This window comes from Perca fluviatilis, chromosome 19, assembly GCF_010015445.1.
Source record: "Perca fluviatilis chromosome 19, GENO_Pfluv_1.0, whole genome shotgun sequence".
Lineage (NCBI taxonomy): Eukaryota > Metazoa > Chordata > Actinopteri > Perciformes > Percidae > Perca > Perca fluviatilis.
Window position 1 is genome coordinate 13574328 of NC_053130.1, and position 15828 is coordinate 13590155.

At 40.3% G+C, this 15828-nt stretch overlaps 1 protein-coding gene across 1 annotated transcript in view; it reads right to left on the minus strand.

Annotated features, from left to right (window-relative positions):
• The window catches only part of LOC120548254 (ankyrin-3-like), a 100142-nt gene that overhangs the window by 63645 nt on the left and 20669 nt on the right, over positions 1 to 15828 (minus strand). The window contains 2 exon segments of the mRNA XM_039784373.1: positions 1918 to 2016; positions 2321 to 2422. Of these exon segments, the coding sequence (XP_039640307.1) occupies positions 1918 to 2016; positions 2321 to 2422 (201 nt within the window).

The following is a 15828-nucleotide window of genomic DNA, read 5'->3' on the forward strand; positions in this document are numbered from 1 at the left end:
GTTTATGAACTGGTACAGGTCCTTGTGAAGGCAGAGTCGACCCCCAGCCTTTCTCCTGGCCGCGTGATACAGGGCCCTGTTATTCGCGGCTGTTGCACAATAGTGATCATCTGTCACATATACTGTATACTGTAGCAAGGAAATCAGATAGCCATGTCTGCTGAAGCACAAGCAGATTACTAGAGACAGAAAAGACTGGTTGGTATATAATGTAGCTGAAGACAAGAGCATGTTTGCTTTACTGAGCCTAAAGGCTTTTTTGGAGTACAAAAAAGGAGGACCAATTAAACTATTAGTTTATTATCTGAACCCTTAATGGAAACACGGCTAATTTATTATGGTTGACAGGCTATCTCACTGATTATGTTCTATTATAGATACTTAATATTGGTTTGTTCCCTTTTCTTTGGAAAAAGAAATATTTTCATAGAAATGTAAATGCTTCTACATGTTGAACACAATTTCATCTGTGAAAAACTGCTGCCTAAATTACCCACAATGCAACTACACCGCCAACAGTTTGGTCAGAGATCCAGTTGTGTTATGCAGCTAATGTAGCCGCAAGCAGAGATGAAGATCGGGCTACAGAGGTCTCACCTCTTTCTAACTCCACACCCAAAGCTTTTTCTCATTTTAAAACTAGTAGTTTTCAGCCCCAACTGGTTTAACAGTGAAAAAGTCAACAGTGACTGACCATGAACACCTCTGTATGACTTCTGTGCTGTACAAAAACCATAGCACTGCCTTCCATGGGAAAAACATTGCCACTGAACATAATCCAGGCAAAAATTACATTTCCCTTAAATGTATTTGGCAAAACAAATAAGTTGTAAATTAAAAATAATTTCTAGCAGACTGGGTTGCACCATGGACACCACTACAGCCTAAACTAAACATCGAAAGCTTCAAAAGTACAACCCAGTAAAAGACCACAAAGAGAAAGTTAAATCAGCATATCTCTGGCAGTCTCAACATTGTAAGCTTCAAGAGAGTACCATTTGTTACAGACCTGCTAAGGGGCTAATGAACCGCAGACAAGGCCTCTAGTTTAATTAATTAATTCTCCCACAACAAGAGCAGCACAACTAGCACAAATTAGACGGGCGGATATACAATTACATTTAGCATTAAACACCAACACAGCCTAAATGAAACACTCTGTGTTACTAAATCTAGGTATCCATGGTAGCACTGCCTCCCTGATTGTCTCCATTGGCTGCATAAAGTAGAAACTGATAGGCGTTAGGGTGCAGACAGTGGATTCCCAAGATCTCAAGCTAATCCCTCAGTATCCTCAGGGTCACAATAGAGAGAGGCTTTAATTGGGGAGATTTTCTCCTTGATCTTGAATATTTCATTGTGTCCTCTGTTTATGTCAGCACTAGGCATGTGGCCTGTGGCAGAGAGGCTGAACCAGACGACTAAATGGGAGGGAAAGCCTTCTGGGCTCAAATCTGAATAATGTTTTCATTGGCTTCCCCTCTCAACTCCTTTTAGCATCAGAGTAAAGCTGCTTCAAAGGAAGAGACACCCTTATGAATAATACTAAATTATATCATATTGTACAGTTCATAAACTATAACACTTCTGATGCTTTTGCCCACCTTGTTCTTTATTACATATATTTCAAATTAATTCTTATTCAATTATACTGTTGAAATTATACTAAACTCCTTTTGCTTCATTTGACTTTTGTTTTTTTCTTGCTTAATTCTTTCACTTTTTCCAGGAGCATTCCCCACAGGTATCATTAAATATTGATCCATAAAAACCCCAAACGAAGGCTGCACACTTACAGCAGTAGTACTGTAGCTGCATCCTGTTTTATCTTAAAGTGCAGTCATGTTTTGTGCTGGATCCATATATAGTCCATTGTAACATCAGCTGAGCTGCAATAGGTGACGGGCTTGGCCTTACCTTTGTGGCTGCATCCACAGCGGCTTCAAGCTTCAGCAGCTCAGCAACAACCTCTACATGCCCCTCCTTAGAGGCTAGATGGAGAGCGTTCAGACCATTCTAAGAAAGAAACATAGTTAGTGGAGTCTGTGTAGCTCATGCAGTAGGAGATAAACCATGAGATAATATTTAATTGTGCTTAAAGGATAGGTTAAAAATCATAAAATATTTCATTTGGAGGATGATCCTGCTTGCTCAGTTGAGCCCTTGAGCCCTGAATTTGAAATCCAGCTGATGTAGCAGTATGGTGATAGCATGTTTTTGTGTGTAGAAAAGAATAACTTAGTATTCTTCTTCAACCCAAAGGAGGACAGACACTTGCAAGAACATTTTAGTTTCTTAATAAGAGTTTCAGAAAACATACCTGATTGCAAATGTTAATCTCAACCCCGGACTTGAGGTAATCAAGGACCTTTTCAAGGTTCCCTGCCCGGGCAGCTCGCAGGTAACTGGCATTGCTGTCAGACTGGAGAGGAGAAACAGACAAGAGAGGCAGACAAGAGAGAAAGAAAGAGTAAGGAGGTGAGTATATCAAGTCTGACTCTGTCTGACAACATGCTTATCTGCATCAAACTGTTACAATCAGGCACACAGGAGAAGAAAAGCACATACAAATGCCAAAATAGTACTGTACCAGGTAGAACTCTGTCATAATGTCTCAGACATCCACAAAATATCTTAACATGGGAAAGAACAAAGCCAATATCCACACACACAGTAGGTCCATCGTCCCAAAACAATGTAGTAAAGTCCACTGGTTTCTAAAAGCAAGACAAAGCTAAAAACGCAAACATCTCAAGAAGTAAATCCATTAGAAAGCCAACAGAGCCACAGCCAAGTCCTCCGTCAGATCCCATCGCACTGTTATTTCAGCTTTGTTAAATCCAAATATCTCCAATTCCCAAAGGTAAGAAGTTCAGTGACCGGGTGGTCCTCACAGCTGCCAGAGACCTCCTCTCTTCCACAGAGATCTCTTCTGAATCCACCAGTAAAGCAGTTGTGACTGAATGTTGCTGTGCTACCAGAAGCAGAGCATTCTCTAAACTGCTTGGCTGTCCTTTATTTCACTACAGAAATAGGGCTTTGCACACCAAAATAAAATGATGAGGCAGGCATGTTTTTGCCCCTATAACAAAAGTGGTGTGCATGTGTGTGTGTGTGTGTGTGTGTGTGTGTGTGTTTATGTGAGAGAGCGAGGAGGAGAAAAGAAGGGGGGATAGATCGAAAGAAGGATGAGAGTAGACAAAGAGATGGAGAAAGCTCAAGAGAGAGAAGAAGAGAGGGAGGTTGTGTTCCTTTTCTGTGTTCATGTTAGCTCCTAGGACATTTGGTTTGACATAAAATGACACACAGCAAACTCTGCACATTTTGTCTTCTTCGAAGCAGCCTTGCAAAGAGCATTTAGTAAAACTCAGCACTGGAGCTGCTGAGAGCAGGAGGGAGAGAAGCTGTGATACGCCGCTTCATAATAGAGGCTCAAAAACCAAATTCCCCTGAATTATCAAAAGCCCAGACCTGCTAAATTTAGCCTTGCGTCCAATGACACTTAGGATAAACTCAGCAGGGCCAAACGGTACAAGCGGTTATCCAACATTGTACTCTCCGCCTCCCCCTCCCCCTCCGCCTCCCCCTCCGCCGTGCTTTTCCAAAAATAACTGTGACGAACATAGAAGGATCTGACCCAAAGCCAAAATGTGAGTGAACAAAACATACAGCATCAGATTGTTCAAGTGATAAGCTATATAAAACTGTGAGCGGAAAATATTTGTGTCTATGTGTGCTCATGCACAAACTAAATAATAGCAGATAAAGCAGCGTTTACTGGAAACCAAGTATTTCCCTGAATACAAGAAACCATTAAGCTAAAGCTCATATCAGCCAACATCTAGAAATTGCTTCCTTTTTCTATAACCCCAACCAGAGAACTCTTTGATAGCACTGAACCACTGACGATATTTCTGTTCTCGTGGCCTTGAGAAAAGTCATGATACAACAGACAGTCACTGGCACAGGGCCTGAACCATCATGATCATTCTGCTTGTGTACTAGATTGTGTTTGGTTTCTATTATTCTGGATGCCAACCATGAGAAAGGACCGACATTTCCACAGCAATGAACGGCAAACCAACAAGACTTACAAAACAAGCTTGCAATTCATCATTATCTAAATATGACATAATTGAATATCATCTAAATATGATTTGATTCTATATTATAAATCAACAGACCACTATATCAAATTCTTGTTAATCATGGACAGTGTTTCCTTTAGGATTTTTTTTTTCAAATGTTTTACGTATGAAACGGAACTGACACTTTGCTGCTACACAAACTAATATATGTATTCACCTCTATTCACACACAATGGGGCATATTTTCAGTTGTGATTGAACTGTATTTTTTGAGGAACTATATATAGGGCACTTAACATCTACAACAGGTCTACACTTAGAACAGACCCACCGCGTTGACGTATTTAGTGGAAATGTTCATTTTATAGTTGACTCGGAAGAAAGCGAACGTTTTGACAATAAACTACATCAACACAACAGTATGTGGAGTTAAACTGGATGGGCTCAATAACCTCTGAATAGTTCTACTAAAAGGCAACCGCGACTACATTTTTTGTACAGCCCTATTTCTGATACCGTGGTGGCAGAAATTTTGCCACGGTGGGCTGCCACTATAAAATCAACATAGAGGAAACACCGATGGACACCAAGAACCAGTGTCCTTCATGATGACCTGTTAGAAACACTTTGGCTCCCATCCAGTCTAAACCCAGCCAGCAGGCACTCTCCACCAGCTCTCTGTCATCACAGCGTCCCATCTCAACACTGTCACTGAAGTCAACTCCCTGCACTTATTCTACTATACTTCTACGTTATGTCTACATATCATATGCTGTCGATATGATTCATAGTGACTATTGTTTACAATTGCTGCCCTGCAGGAATGAAAACAATGTCTTTGTGATGAGAAAACATGCCAGCAAAAAGGGAATATACACTGAGCAAGGTCATGGTGGTCATCCCCTTGAAAGAAACTTCATACACTCTCTCTTTAAATGTTTACATTAACATATACATTTTACAATCTCTTTTCTTTCTTCTTCTCCTTGCAGTTCTTCTCCATCTTCTTCTTCTGCTGTTAAACAAAAACTATTTGCCAGGGCAGTTTTTTAAAGAAGTTTTAAGAGAACATAAAGAAAAAGTGTTTCTGTTCCAATATATATATATATATATTAAATGTTTATAAAGATATAAAATAAAGATCTATTTAAAGTACAATCTCATGATTGCTATATTTACTCTCACATGAATTTCCATTGTACTTATACAATTTACAAGACTCAGAACTCCAACAGACGCAGAACTCCAACAGTCGTGCTGGATTTCTTTCTTACTTTTTCATTTTTAGTTATTGATTTCTTTAGTATTGTTTTCTTGTATTCATCTTATTGTATTTTTAACCTCTGGTAGAGCACTCAAGTCACCCTTATTGTTTATAAAAGTGCACTATAAATAGGTTTACTTGACTTTCTGCAATACTTTAAATGACTGAAAGCCAGTTAATGCCCAACTTAAACTTCAAGATAATCTTCATATTCACTCAGAATATCACCATCAGTCCTAGCTTCATCATCAATTATTCAGTCAAAGTCTCTCCGCGTTGTGTGTGTGTGTGTGTGTGTGTGTGTGTGTGTGTGTGTATGTGTGTGTGTGTGTGTGTGTGTTTACATGCTGGTACACATCCCAACAGTTGTCCTGTTTCTTACATAACCGTCATGTGTGTGCCATGCAGTGTATAGCACGCCTGTGTGACCTATGACTCTCAGGCTTTGTTGAGTGTCACCAAATGCTTGACACTCTAAAACCTCTGACATGGAAACACACAGGTCACACTGCTGTGGACCGGCAACATGCAATGCAACTGCTCAGTGATTTACACTATCAAATATTATGTAAGTCAAACATGGCATGTATTACTGTAGTCTTGCACACAGATATTTAATAGAGACCAAAAACTAAGACCATACAACAAATGCACATAATGTCACTTCAGAAATACTGTAGATACAACATCATACATCTCTAAAAATATGGGGGTCTAAGAGCATTTTTAATAGTTTTTTCATAGGACATCGTTTTGCAATAATCTTTTAACCCCTTAGCATTCCGCCCCCTTTTTCTAAAGGGATAGGGGTGAGGGATAGGAAATGTTTAGGGATGATAGCAGGTCAACAGTAGATTCCGCACAGGTTTACAGCATTTGAAAGATGGAAACCTGAGGATTAATTTGGCATACAGCTCAGCACTTTGTGTCATGTCTTTCAAGTCATAAATCAGAAATAAACATGAATTAATTAATTAAGCTTAGCGTTAGTTCATGCAGGACACGGAAGTCATACACCCGCTAATTGAATTATTATTCCTATCAGACACACACCAATCACAGCCATTCTCACATCCAGGCGGTCCTTTTAAATATGCCTCCTTCCTCACTGGTCCTTGCTACACTGACTCTGCTTCACTTACTGCTGCTGCTGGCAACGCTTTGCCTCCACCACCCCAGCCTCCACCTTCCTAGTTCAGAGTCCTGACATCACTCAAAGTTTAAAATGTTTTTCAATGTCTTTCTTTTGGCTCACTTTTTTTTATACCCAATGGGGTTTCTGCATAGCGCTCCCTGTTTCAGCTTAGCATGCTGCTTGGCTGGTCCAGGGAGCATTATCAAGAGCGGAGCCATCAGCGCCAAGTATAACTGTATTTCCGTTTGTTACAATAAATGGTTAAATCTATGACGAAAGTGTTCCTGACGGAAAAATAAATTGTGTATAAAAGAAGAATAGAAAAGAATAAAAAAGGGTATAAGGGCTTAGTACATTATGATATGAGTTTATGATGGCCATTATTATGCTCACTTAAGTCTCATAAATTGTTGCAGAAGTTTTTTGGGTTGATAATATTGTTCCACAGATTTGGTGCACATTTGAACCATTTTTCTACCGCTTGAGAATTGATACAAATGGTCAGAAATCCCTCCAAAATACCCCATTAAGACAAAAAGACATTGAGGAAAACTCTGATTTGGTATCATGTGGGATTTCTGCAAGAATTGCATTTTTCGGCGATTGGATGGCAAGCACTTCTGTTCTGGAACTGCTCAGAAACCCCCTTATTGTGAATATACCTAAATCATACATATCAGCTGTATGCCAGAGGTCTCTAGTTTGTGGATGTAAAGTTCCATGAGGCTGGGATTATCCTAGAGGTCACAACAGGTCATTTTATACAGTGACACAAGTTTCAGAAAATAGTCTCACCAAATTGAAAGGCTGCTATGGGGAGTAACATTATCACACAGGAATACAATTGCTCTCATGAATCCAGAAGAGTCGCAGCTTCCCAGAAATATCTAATTTATGCAATTCCAACACCCCAGTATAACATTTTAGAATAGGCTGGAAAAAAAAAACTGCATGGTTAACTGCATGGAATTAGCAAAGAGTGGGTATTCTGTAAAGGGGAGACTCGTGGGTACCCATAGAATATATCTTGAGAGAGGTCAAGGGAATTTTGCCTAATTTTGCCTAACTTTGGAGCATTATTTAGCCACCTTTCTGACAACCTAGCATGGTGTGGTTGGTACCATTGGATTCTTTAGATTGTCTAGCTTCATATGATACAAATCAGAGCCTGCTACAGCCTCTGAGAGACAGAAAGTCAGCCGGGCCTGCAGGCGGGCCGTAGGATTATCAATATCAAGCAGTGCTCTTTGCTTTCCCTTCTGCATGTGCCAACAGATTAAGTAGTCTTCATCCATAAAGCACTATTCATTGCTCTCGTCAGTTTATCCCTTAATGCCTGCAGTGAAAACCAGTGACCAACATGTCCAACCCTCCATCCACATCCCATCTATGTCCAACATGAGGGATCTTGAAGACTTTGTGAATGAAGTATTACACAGGACAGGGAAAGAGATTAGTAAAAGAAATATCATTAAGCCTTCAAAGATCAAAAGGTTCAAATAAAATGGGGACATTAAAGACTAGGTTAAGCCTGAAGGAAAGCATTAATCTAATATTAGATAGAAGGGAGAGGATGAGAGAGAGAGAGAGAGAGAGAGAGAGAGAGCGAGAGAGAGAGAGAAATCTGACACACATGTAATAACTGGAAAAGCTGGATATTTAGCATTCCCAATTACAGTAGTACAAAGTCAAAAATGCAGCTAATTTCTGGGTAAGTCGCTGTAAATTCCAATTAACCATCTCAGTTGTAATTAAAAATGCCCTCTGGTCACTGACTGGTGTCTGCAGATGCTCTTTAAAAGGGAGAGGAGAATTTTAGTATTGCCTGTTGAAGGGATGTACTATGTAGGTTTTATCAGATTACTGCACATCTATTTCTTATTTTTAAGAGTCAGACTTTTCAATCAAAATCTTTAACGATAAACAACCCATTTAAGCCCAATCTGCAAACCCGGTCTTATAGCCCTACCTATATTTGTGAGGCAGATACCGATCGGTAATTAAAAGTTATCACCCCTATAAAACAACACACACATGATTTATGAGGTAGCTGTTGATGAACGCTATCATCCCACAATGACTTAGACAAAGAAAATGGAGGAGCTACCTGCAGCTGCAAAATATTAGAAATAAAAAAAAAAAAAAAAAAAAAAAAATTTAACATCTTATCTTAACTGCAAAATACAATATAATACATAGTACTTATAGTAATACAAGTAGTATGTAGTATGGAATTGAGACACCGTATCTGTTATGATCTCCAATAGAAGCTGAGCAGTCAGGTTTTTGGGTGGTTCACATCATTCCTTTATTCTAGGCATGGAGATTCATTACGCTGCAAAGTGTTTGTTTTTATTTCTGCTGAATCTGTACTTGGCACTTCTCCTCATGACATCAACACACTGATAGTCTAGATGGATAGCGGCCGTTTAGATGTATAAAGACTGATATCTCCGGGCCGCCAGACTGCGATGATGTCAGTTTGGCACTCGAGCATTTTTCAAAAGCATTTTGCACGGCACACATGTCTGCACACACTTTAGGACAGTGTTCACTTAAAACACATGCAGGAAAAATATGTACACACAAACACAGACAACACAGGGCATGTTGATGCCATTGCTGTAGGCTCTGGGTGAACTGAGCAAGCTTAGAAGAGGGGAGCCAGACCAGCAGAGGCTGTATTGTTTCACTTTATCCCCTTCTCTCCTGACAGTACAAAACACACAGAGCTCCACAGCTCTACTCGCACAAAGCCAGGGGCATCCAGTGGCTGGCCACAACACCCACCAGTGCCAAAGAACCTCACCCCGCCAACCTCCACATCTAGTTCTCTCATCTCTTAACTGTCAAACTTCTTAAACCCCTCTTTGCTGCTTAGTTACTCATAGTATCCTGATTGCTCTCTGTCTCTCAAGGCTTAATATATAGCAACACTATTGATGAATTGATGCCCCCATTTCACTGTCACCAGAAAATCATTATTACGGCTTTAAGAGGTATGGATGCAAAGCACATTATTGGCAACACAATGAATGGTAATCTATAACAGGAGTCTTGAGATTTAAGAGCCTCCTCAGATTTAAAATGTACAAGATCTTTCATGTAAAGTGCACCGATGTCTGTTAACATCACTCTAAAACATCCCTCTATTTTAGTAGTGTTGCTGATGGAAAGCACCAGGAGCACCACAAAGATGAAAAAAGTGGTTGAATGTGTCATGCCCTCTAATGGCCACTAGGAGAAATGACTGAGAGAGTAAATGAATGAAGCTGCTTTAAGATACTGGTGAGAGAAATCCCCAAAGCACTACAAACATTATTTTTAATCCATATTAAAAGGAATATATTTGGGAAAAACTATTATTTTCTATCTTGCTGGCAGTTTAATGAAAACATTGATACCAGTCTCATGTTTGTATGCTAAATATGAAGCTGGACGCAGGGCACGGTTAGCTTAGCTTAGCATAAATACCGGAAACATGGAAACAGCTAGCCTAGCTCTGTCCAAAAGAGAAAAAAAATGCTCACTAATTAACACATCTTGTTTGTTAAATCTGTGTCTAAGAAAAAAAGTGAGCCAAAAGAAAATGTCAAACTATTCCTTTAAAAAGAAAAAGTATCCAACTTGCTCAATAAATTACACAAACACTCTATTTCATACAGCATGAACATGCAGGTGCATGGGCAATTAACTTTTGAGGCACCAAACTCCCTGATGTCTGCTGAAAAACTCCTGTTATTACCCTGCAAAACAAACATACACTTTACATCGGACTGCAGCAGATCAGCTCCCCATGTTCAAACACACCCAAACACCATGCATGTCATATTGAATAATACAGGACTAGGTCATTCAAGCGGTTTTAGTGCACCACTGAACTCACAACATCAACCTCTGAGACAGTCAGTAACCTCTCTTATATTGTTTTCAAGATAATACCAAATCACAACACAAATCTACATTGTTTGAAAAAAAACACTGTTACAAATGTATGAATAAATCCACTACTCACTTGTGTTAGGAAGACAACACCCTCTTCCACAGCCATGTTCACTTTCTCTCCCTCTTTCTTTCTCTCCGCTGTATGAAGAGGAGTGAAACCTGAGCTCAGAGTGGCCGAGAAGCCAAGCAGCCAAACAGCCAACCAGTCATCTACTCAGTCAGTCAATCAGTTCTGTCCTTATCTTAACCTCACGGGCATCCATACCACTCAGAGGAAAGAGCAAGGTGCCACTGGCTCAGGTAAAAAAAAAAATCAAAGCACACCAACAAATGCGAGCACTGGAAGTAGTAGTGAGTAGGAGGGGGGGGATGCCGGGTGGAGAGGAAAGTAAAAGAGAGGGGTTCTATCTCTTCAGTGATGAGTAAACAAAGCGTTGAGCGCCTTTCACGCTGCAGAAAGGACACACAACAAATCCCCTCTGCTACCTCTCTCCCTCCCTGTCCTCTCTCTATCTGTCTTTAAAAAAAAATACATGTCAACAAGGGTAAATCCCTGCCGCCTCGCAGAAGCTGGCCCCTGCCCCAGAAAGCACCTACAAGCGGGGAGGGTGCAGGAGGAGCACCCTGACTTACCATAATTGCTGAGGCTTCTCCCTCCCTCTCTGCCTCCTTCCTTTTCTTCCTCACCTTCATTTACTCTGAAGGGGATGGTGGTGGTGGGGGGTTTCAATGAGATCTTGATATCCAAGGTTGGGGAGACGAGCAGGGAGAGGGGTCAAACTGAAAATAGCAGCTGAAACAAATACTTTAGCTAAAGTGACTCGACTGTGATATGTCAACCCCCATCTCTCTTGTTATCCCACCCACTCTCCCTCCCACTCATTCTCGCTGGTTCACTCTCCCTTCCTCCCTCAGTCTCTACCAGCAGCTCTTTATTGTCATCCTGCTTATCAGCTCCCCCCCCCCCTAACAAAGACCAGCATTAGTGTGTGTGTGTTGTGAGTGTATTTCCAGGCTGGGCTTGCTTGCTACCTGGTTGCATGAAATCAACCACAGGGATCTCAATGCATGGGAGCTAACAGTAGAAATACGTGCGACTATTAGCGGGGTTAACAAATCCAGTAACGACAGAGAAGAACAATAACACCAGACGCTATTTTGGGGCGAGTGGACCCCCCCACGCCAAACAGCCAATGGGGACACTTTAACAGAGGATTAGGGGCTTTTCCTTTGGTATTAGGGACACCCTCTGTCCTCCCACCTCTCACCCCTCAGCAGTCACGCCCCACTGCAGTCAGCTGAGTGGGAGCTCAGAGATGAGAAGCTCACCCCCACCGATTTCTCCTCACAAATCCTTCTCAAAGCTGAGCCCCAACACGATAGCAGGACGATAGCAGCCAAGTATACTCACTGCTCTCCTGGGAAATCTATGTAAAGGGCTTGACTCTGATCACTATCTGTGATCTGAGTTGAGGTTAAGTGTAACGTTCAGCATAGCTACCGAATCCAGGTTATATGTTTGATCTTGGGTTATTACACCTGTGGGTGGTATCTGATTATCTTATCACCCACAGCTGTAAAGCATTCTTAAACCATTTTACCTTTAAAAAGCAAATCAGTATTTCCACAATAGATCAACTCATCAAAAAGTGAGGTTGCCAGGCAACCAGTGTCATCGTACAGCAATAATTGCACCTGGTCGGGAAAAAATCCAACCCATAACCGCCTGTAAAATCTGGTATTACGCCTCCGTTTTTGTACGGATTATAAAAAGTGTTAATTAGTGAGCTTTTGTTACATTTGGACAGAGCCAGGTTAGCTGTTTCCCCGTTTCCAATCTTTATGCTAAGCTAAGCTAACCGGCTGTAGCTTGGTATTTACCATACAGACATGAGAGTGGTATCAATATTTGCATCTAAATCTCGGTAAAACAGCATAAGAACGTATATCTTGCCTTCAGCATAGTTTAGGCAATACATTATAAGTTAAGGTTTGGTTATGGATGGTTAGGCAACTAAAACACTTAAGAAAGGACCATGATCATGTTAATAAAAACACTGACTGCTGGTCTGTGACAGGGTGCAAGCTATGGTCTCTTGCATCCAACAGAATGGTTCAATTAAAGCATAATTTGTGGGGATACTCGGTCAAAGAGGTACTTTTATTGTCAGTGGAAAAGCTGCTCTCTCCAGATGTGTAAACAAATGCTGTGGTCATTAACTTCCAGCACATGGAAAATCCCTGGCACACACAGCTATGTGGTCACTCTTTCCTTCTGCCTACAGTATTTTGATAATAAATAATCATTAGTATCACACCCATAAGTGTTATTTATAGCAGGAATGCTGTTGTTCTGGCAGCCCTTCCTGTAACATCATACACACACAAACATACAGAACAGACATCCCTCCCTCACCCACTGTTTTCACATTCTGTCACTATTCCAGAGGAATGGCACCACTGCATTATGGGTATTTTCCAGTGCTATCAACTTTCAGATGAGAGATAAAAAGCATCAGAGACAGTCAGCGAGGGTCAGAGAAATTCAAAAGGAGGGAGAGACAGAGAGTGGTGTACGTGAGAGCTGACAGAGGGAGTGACAGATGCTCTGGACCAGAAGAGGCGAGTTGAACATGTGATTGGTGGATCAGAGGCCCATTCACGCTTACACTGCAGTGAGCAGCCCTCCTTGGAAACGACAGGGTTACCATGGCTACTGAGGGAGGTTACAACAGAAGAGGAAGGGAGTCAAGCCTACTTATGGAAAATTATCTTTTTTGACACAGTTCTGTTCACACACGCAAAGCACCTCAGTCATTCTTATGCTAGCGTCTGTCATAATCACACAACAGTATGCCTAATACATTATAAGAGAGATATTTTTTCTAGTGGTGGCATATGTGTATTTTAAGTTAAAAGTAGTTATACAATTGCGTATTTGAAAAAATAAACAATATAAGACAGAGAGGTGGTTGATATGGATAAAAACTTCTAGCATGTATTTGTGTATATACTGTATATGTAGATCCATGTATATCTTTTTTATATCAATATATATAAGTCCCTATTTTGTATTTCTTTTTCATTCGATTATTAGTTTACTCTTATTTTCTTTCTTTTTTCTGTTTTATAGTTTTTTAATTCTAAATTGAAGCTAGACATGACTTTTTATCTGTTGATAAAGTTTAGTTGCCATATATGATAGCAATATACTAGTACATTTTCTGGAAATTCAATTAAAAAGAACATTTATAGATAAAATTCCCAGACAGGAATTAGCAATAGGCGATTTTGATAGTAAACACTGGTAAAGATGACCAAATAAGTAGATTGATTTATTGAGCTAGCTAACACTCAAATACGCTTAGACAATCATTTAACTGTAACATAGCCTTTAAGACCTGGACAAGACCTTTATATTATATTACAATAACTAAATCCAAGACCATATTAGATCTTATATTTATTGTCCACCAAGAGCTTCTCAGTGTTGACTAATCCTCACCAACTTGACTAAATATGATCAGTGTGCACAAATATTACCAAAGTGTACCAATCAAAAGCGCTGTAATATTTCTGGGAAGTAGTGCTTTGCTCCAGAACTGTATTATGCTTATGACATCCAACCCTAAAAAAAGAAATGATATGTATATATACATTTAAAGGGAATAGAAATGGCTCTGGGCGAATCCAATTGTCTCCCGGCTGGCTTTCCTTTCCTGGTTTCACAAACACACTCGGCGAGCTCAGCCATCTCAGAGGAGCTGTAAAATATCACGCTGTCTTCATTCTAGGAAGTATCCTCAATTTCTGTCGAGATCATATGCAACACACCACGTGCAGCAGATATTTACTGAACTGCTGCTGCCGCACAGAGCCCGCTCAAGGGCACAGCTCCCCTCTGTCACCTGGGACATGAAACCATTGTGGGAGGGAGGGAGCTGAGAAGGCAGAGAGGAAGGGTAGAAAGGAGAGAAAGAAGTGAAGAGGAGGGAGCAATCTTGATAAGGAAAATAGGTGAACCATTAAACTAGAGCAAGGAGTGAATCATCATGCACCATCACAACTCAGTTTGGCTAATATATATGTTCAGATTATTTTATCAAGGTATTACTTCATGAGAAAAGCTCTACAAGGTAAGAAAAACATCTATGATTTTTTTTAAATCCTACACTACTATTTTTGTGCTTGTAGTTGGAGGCATGCTGAGGTGACATCTGTAAAAATTCAATTATTTACAACCTCATATGTAATCCCACAGTTCTACTACTGCTGCACACATTACGCCTCCTGTCCCTCTACTGTCTAGGACCAGGGACAATAACGCTGACAGTGACGTGAGGAGAACTTGAATGTCACATTGGATTTTATCCAACTGACTCGTCAGCCATACAGGTGAAATCTACACACTAGTGCACCATGCTCAATCAATATCTGTCCCGCCAAAAAGTCACCCTAAAACAATCTCCAGAAGAGCAAACGTGATACAATGAAATACAAAGGAGGGGGGGAGGTAAAAGGAAACTGGAGGGGGGGTGGTAAGGTTGAAAGGAGAGAAAGTCAGAAAGGGGCGAGACAGTAAAATAGAGGCAGAGGCAAAGTAAGAGTAAAGCAAAAAGAATATATATATACGAAATTGTGAGAAAGAAAAAAGAGAGAAAGATATAGATCGGGTCAGAGACATGAGTTAGAAAACAGAGGGACAGGACTCATGGCCAAACAGTGACAAGAGACTACAGAAAACTAAGCAACGTACTAAAGTTGAGTTCAATCAAACAAAGTCAGAGACACCAAACTCCTCCTCCTCTTACTCCTCCTTTCTTTCTCCTCTCCTCCTCCTCTAGCCTCAGTTTGACCTGCAGCAGACTCTGTTCAACAGTCGAACACTGGACTCTGGTGGACAGTCTCCTATATGACAATTGTATAAAACAGGTGACATTTTATTCAAAACAGAGCTTGTTAGAAGGCTTTTAAATGTTTTGATCCATTCTAAATGGAATAAACTGCAACAGGACATGTAGTTGGATCATCTTTTCTTTGGCTAATCTTGAAATGTTACTGTAATGAGAGTCCATGATTAACTACACATGCACATGCAATGGTTAGATCTGAGCAACTTAATTTGTCTTTATCCCATATTTTTGTGTTCAAATTTTATTTAATGCGGGTTTGATGCTCATCTCTTTATCCGTTTATCTTTTTGTGCAGTTTTGAAATGTGTAATGTGTGTCTAAATGTGTTTGCTTGTGATGCCCTGTGTACAAAAGATAGCAAGCAGCTCTCATTGGAAAATCCGGAACAAAAATATTATTGCCAATTATATTATACAGGAGAGACTGTGGAAACAAGTTGTAAACACAACACTGAAATCAAATCACTGACATAATTAAGTTGAT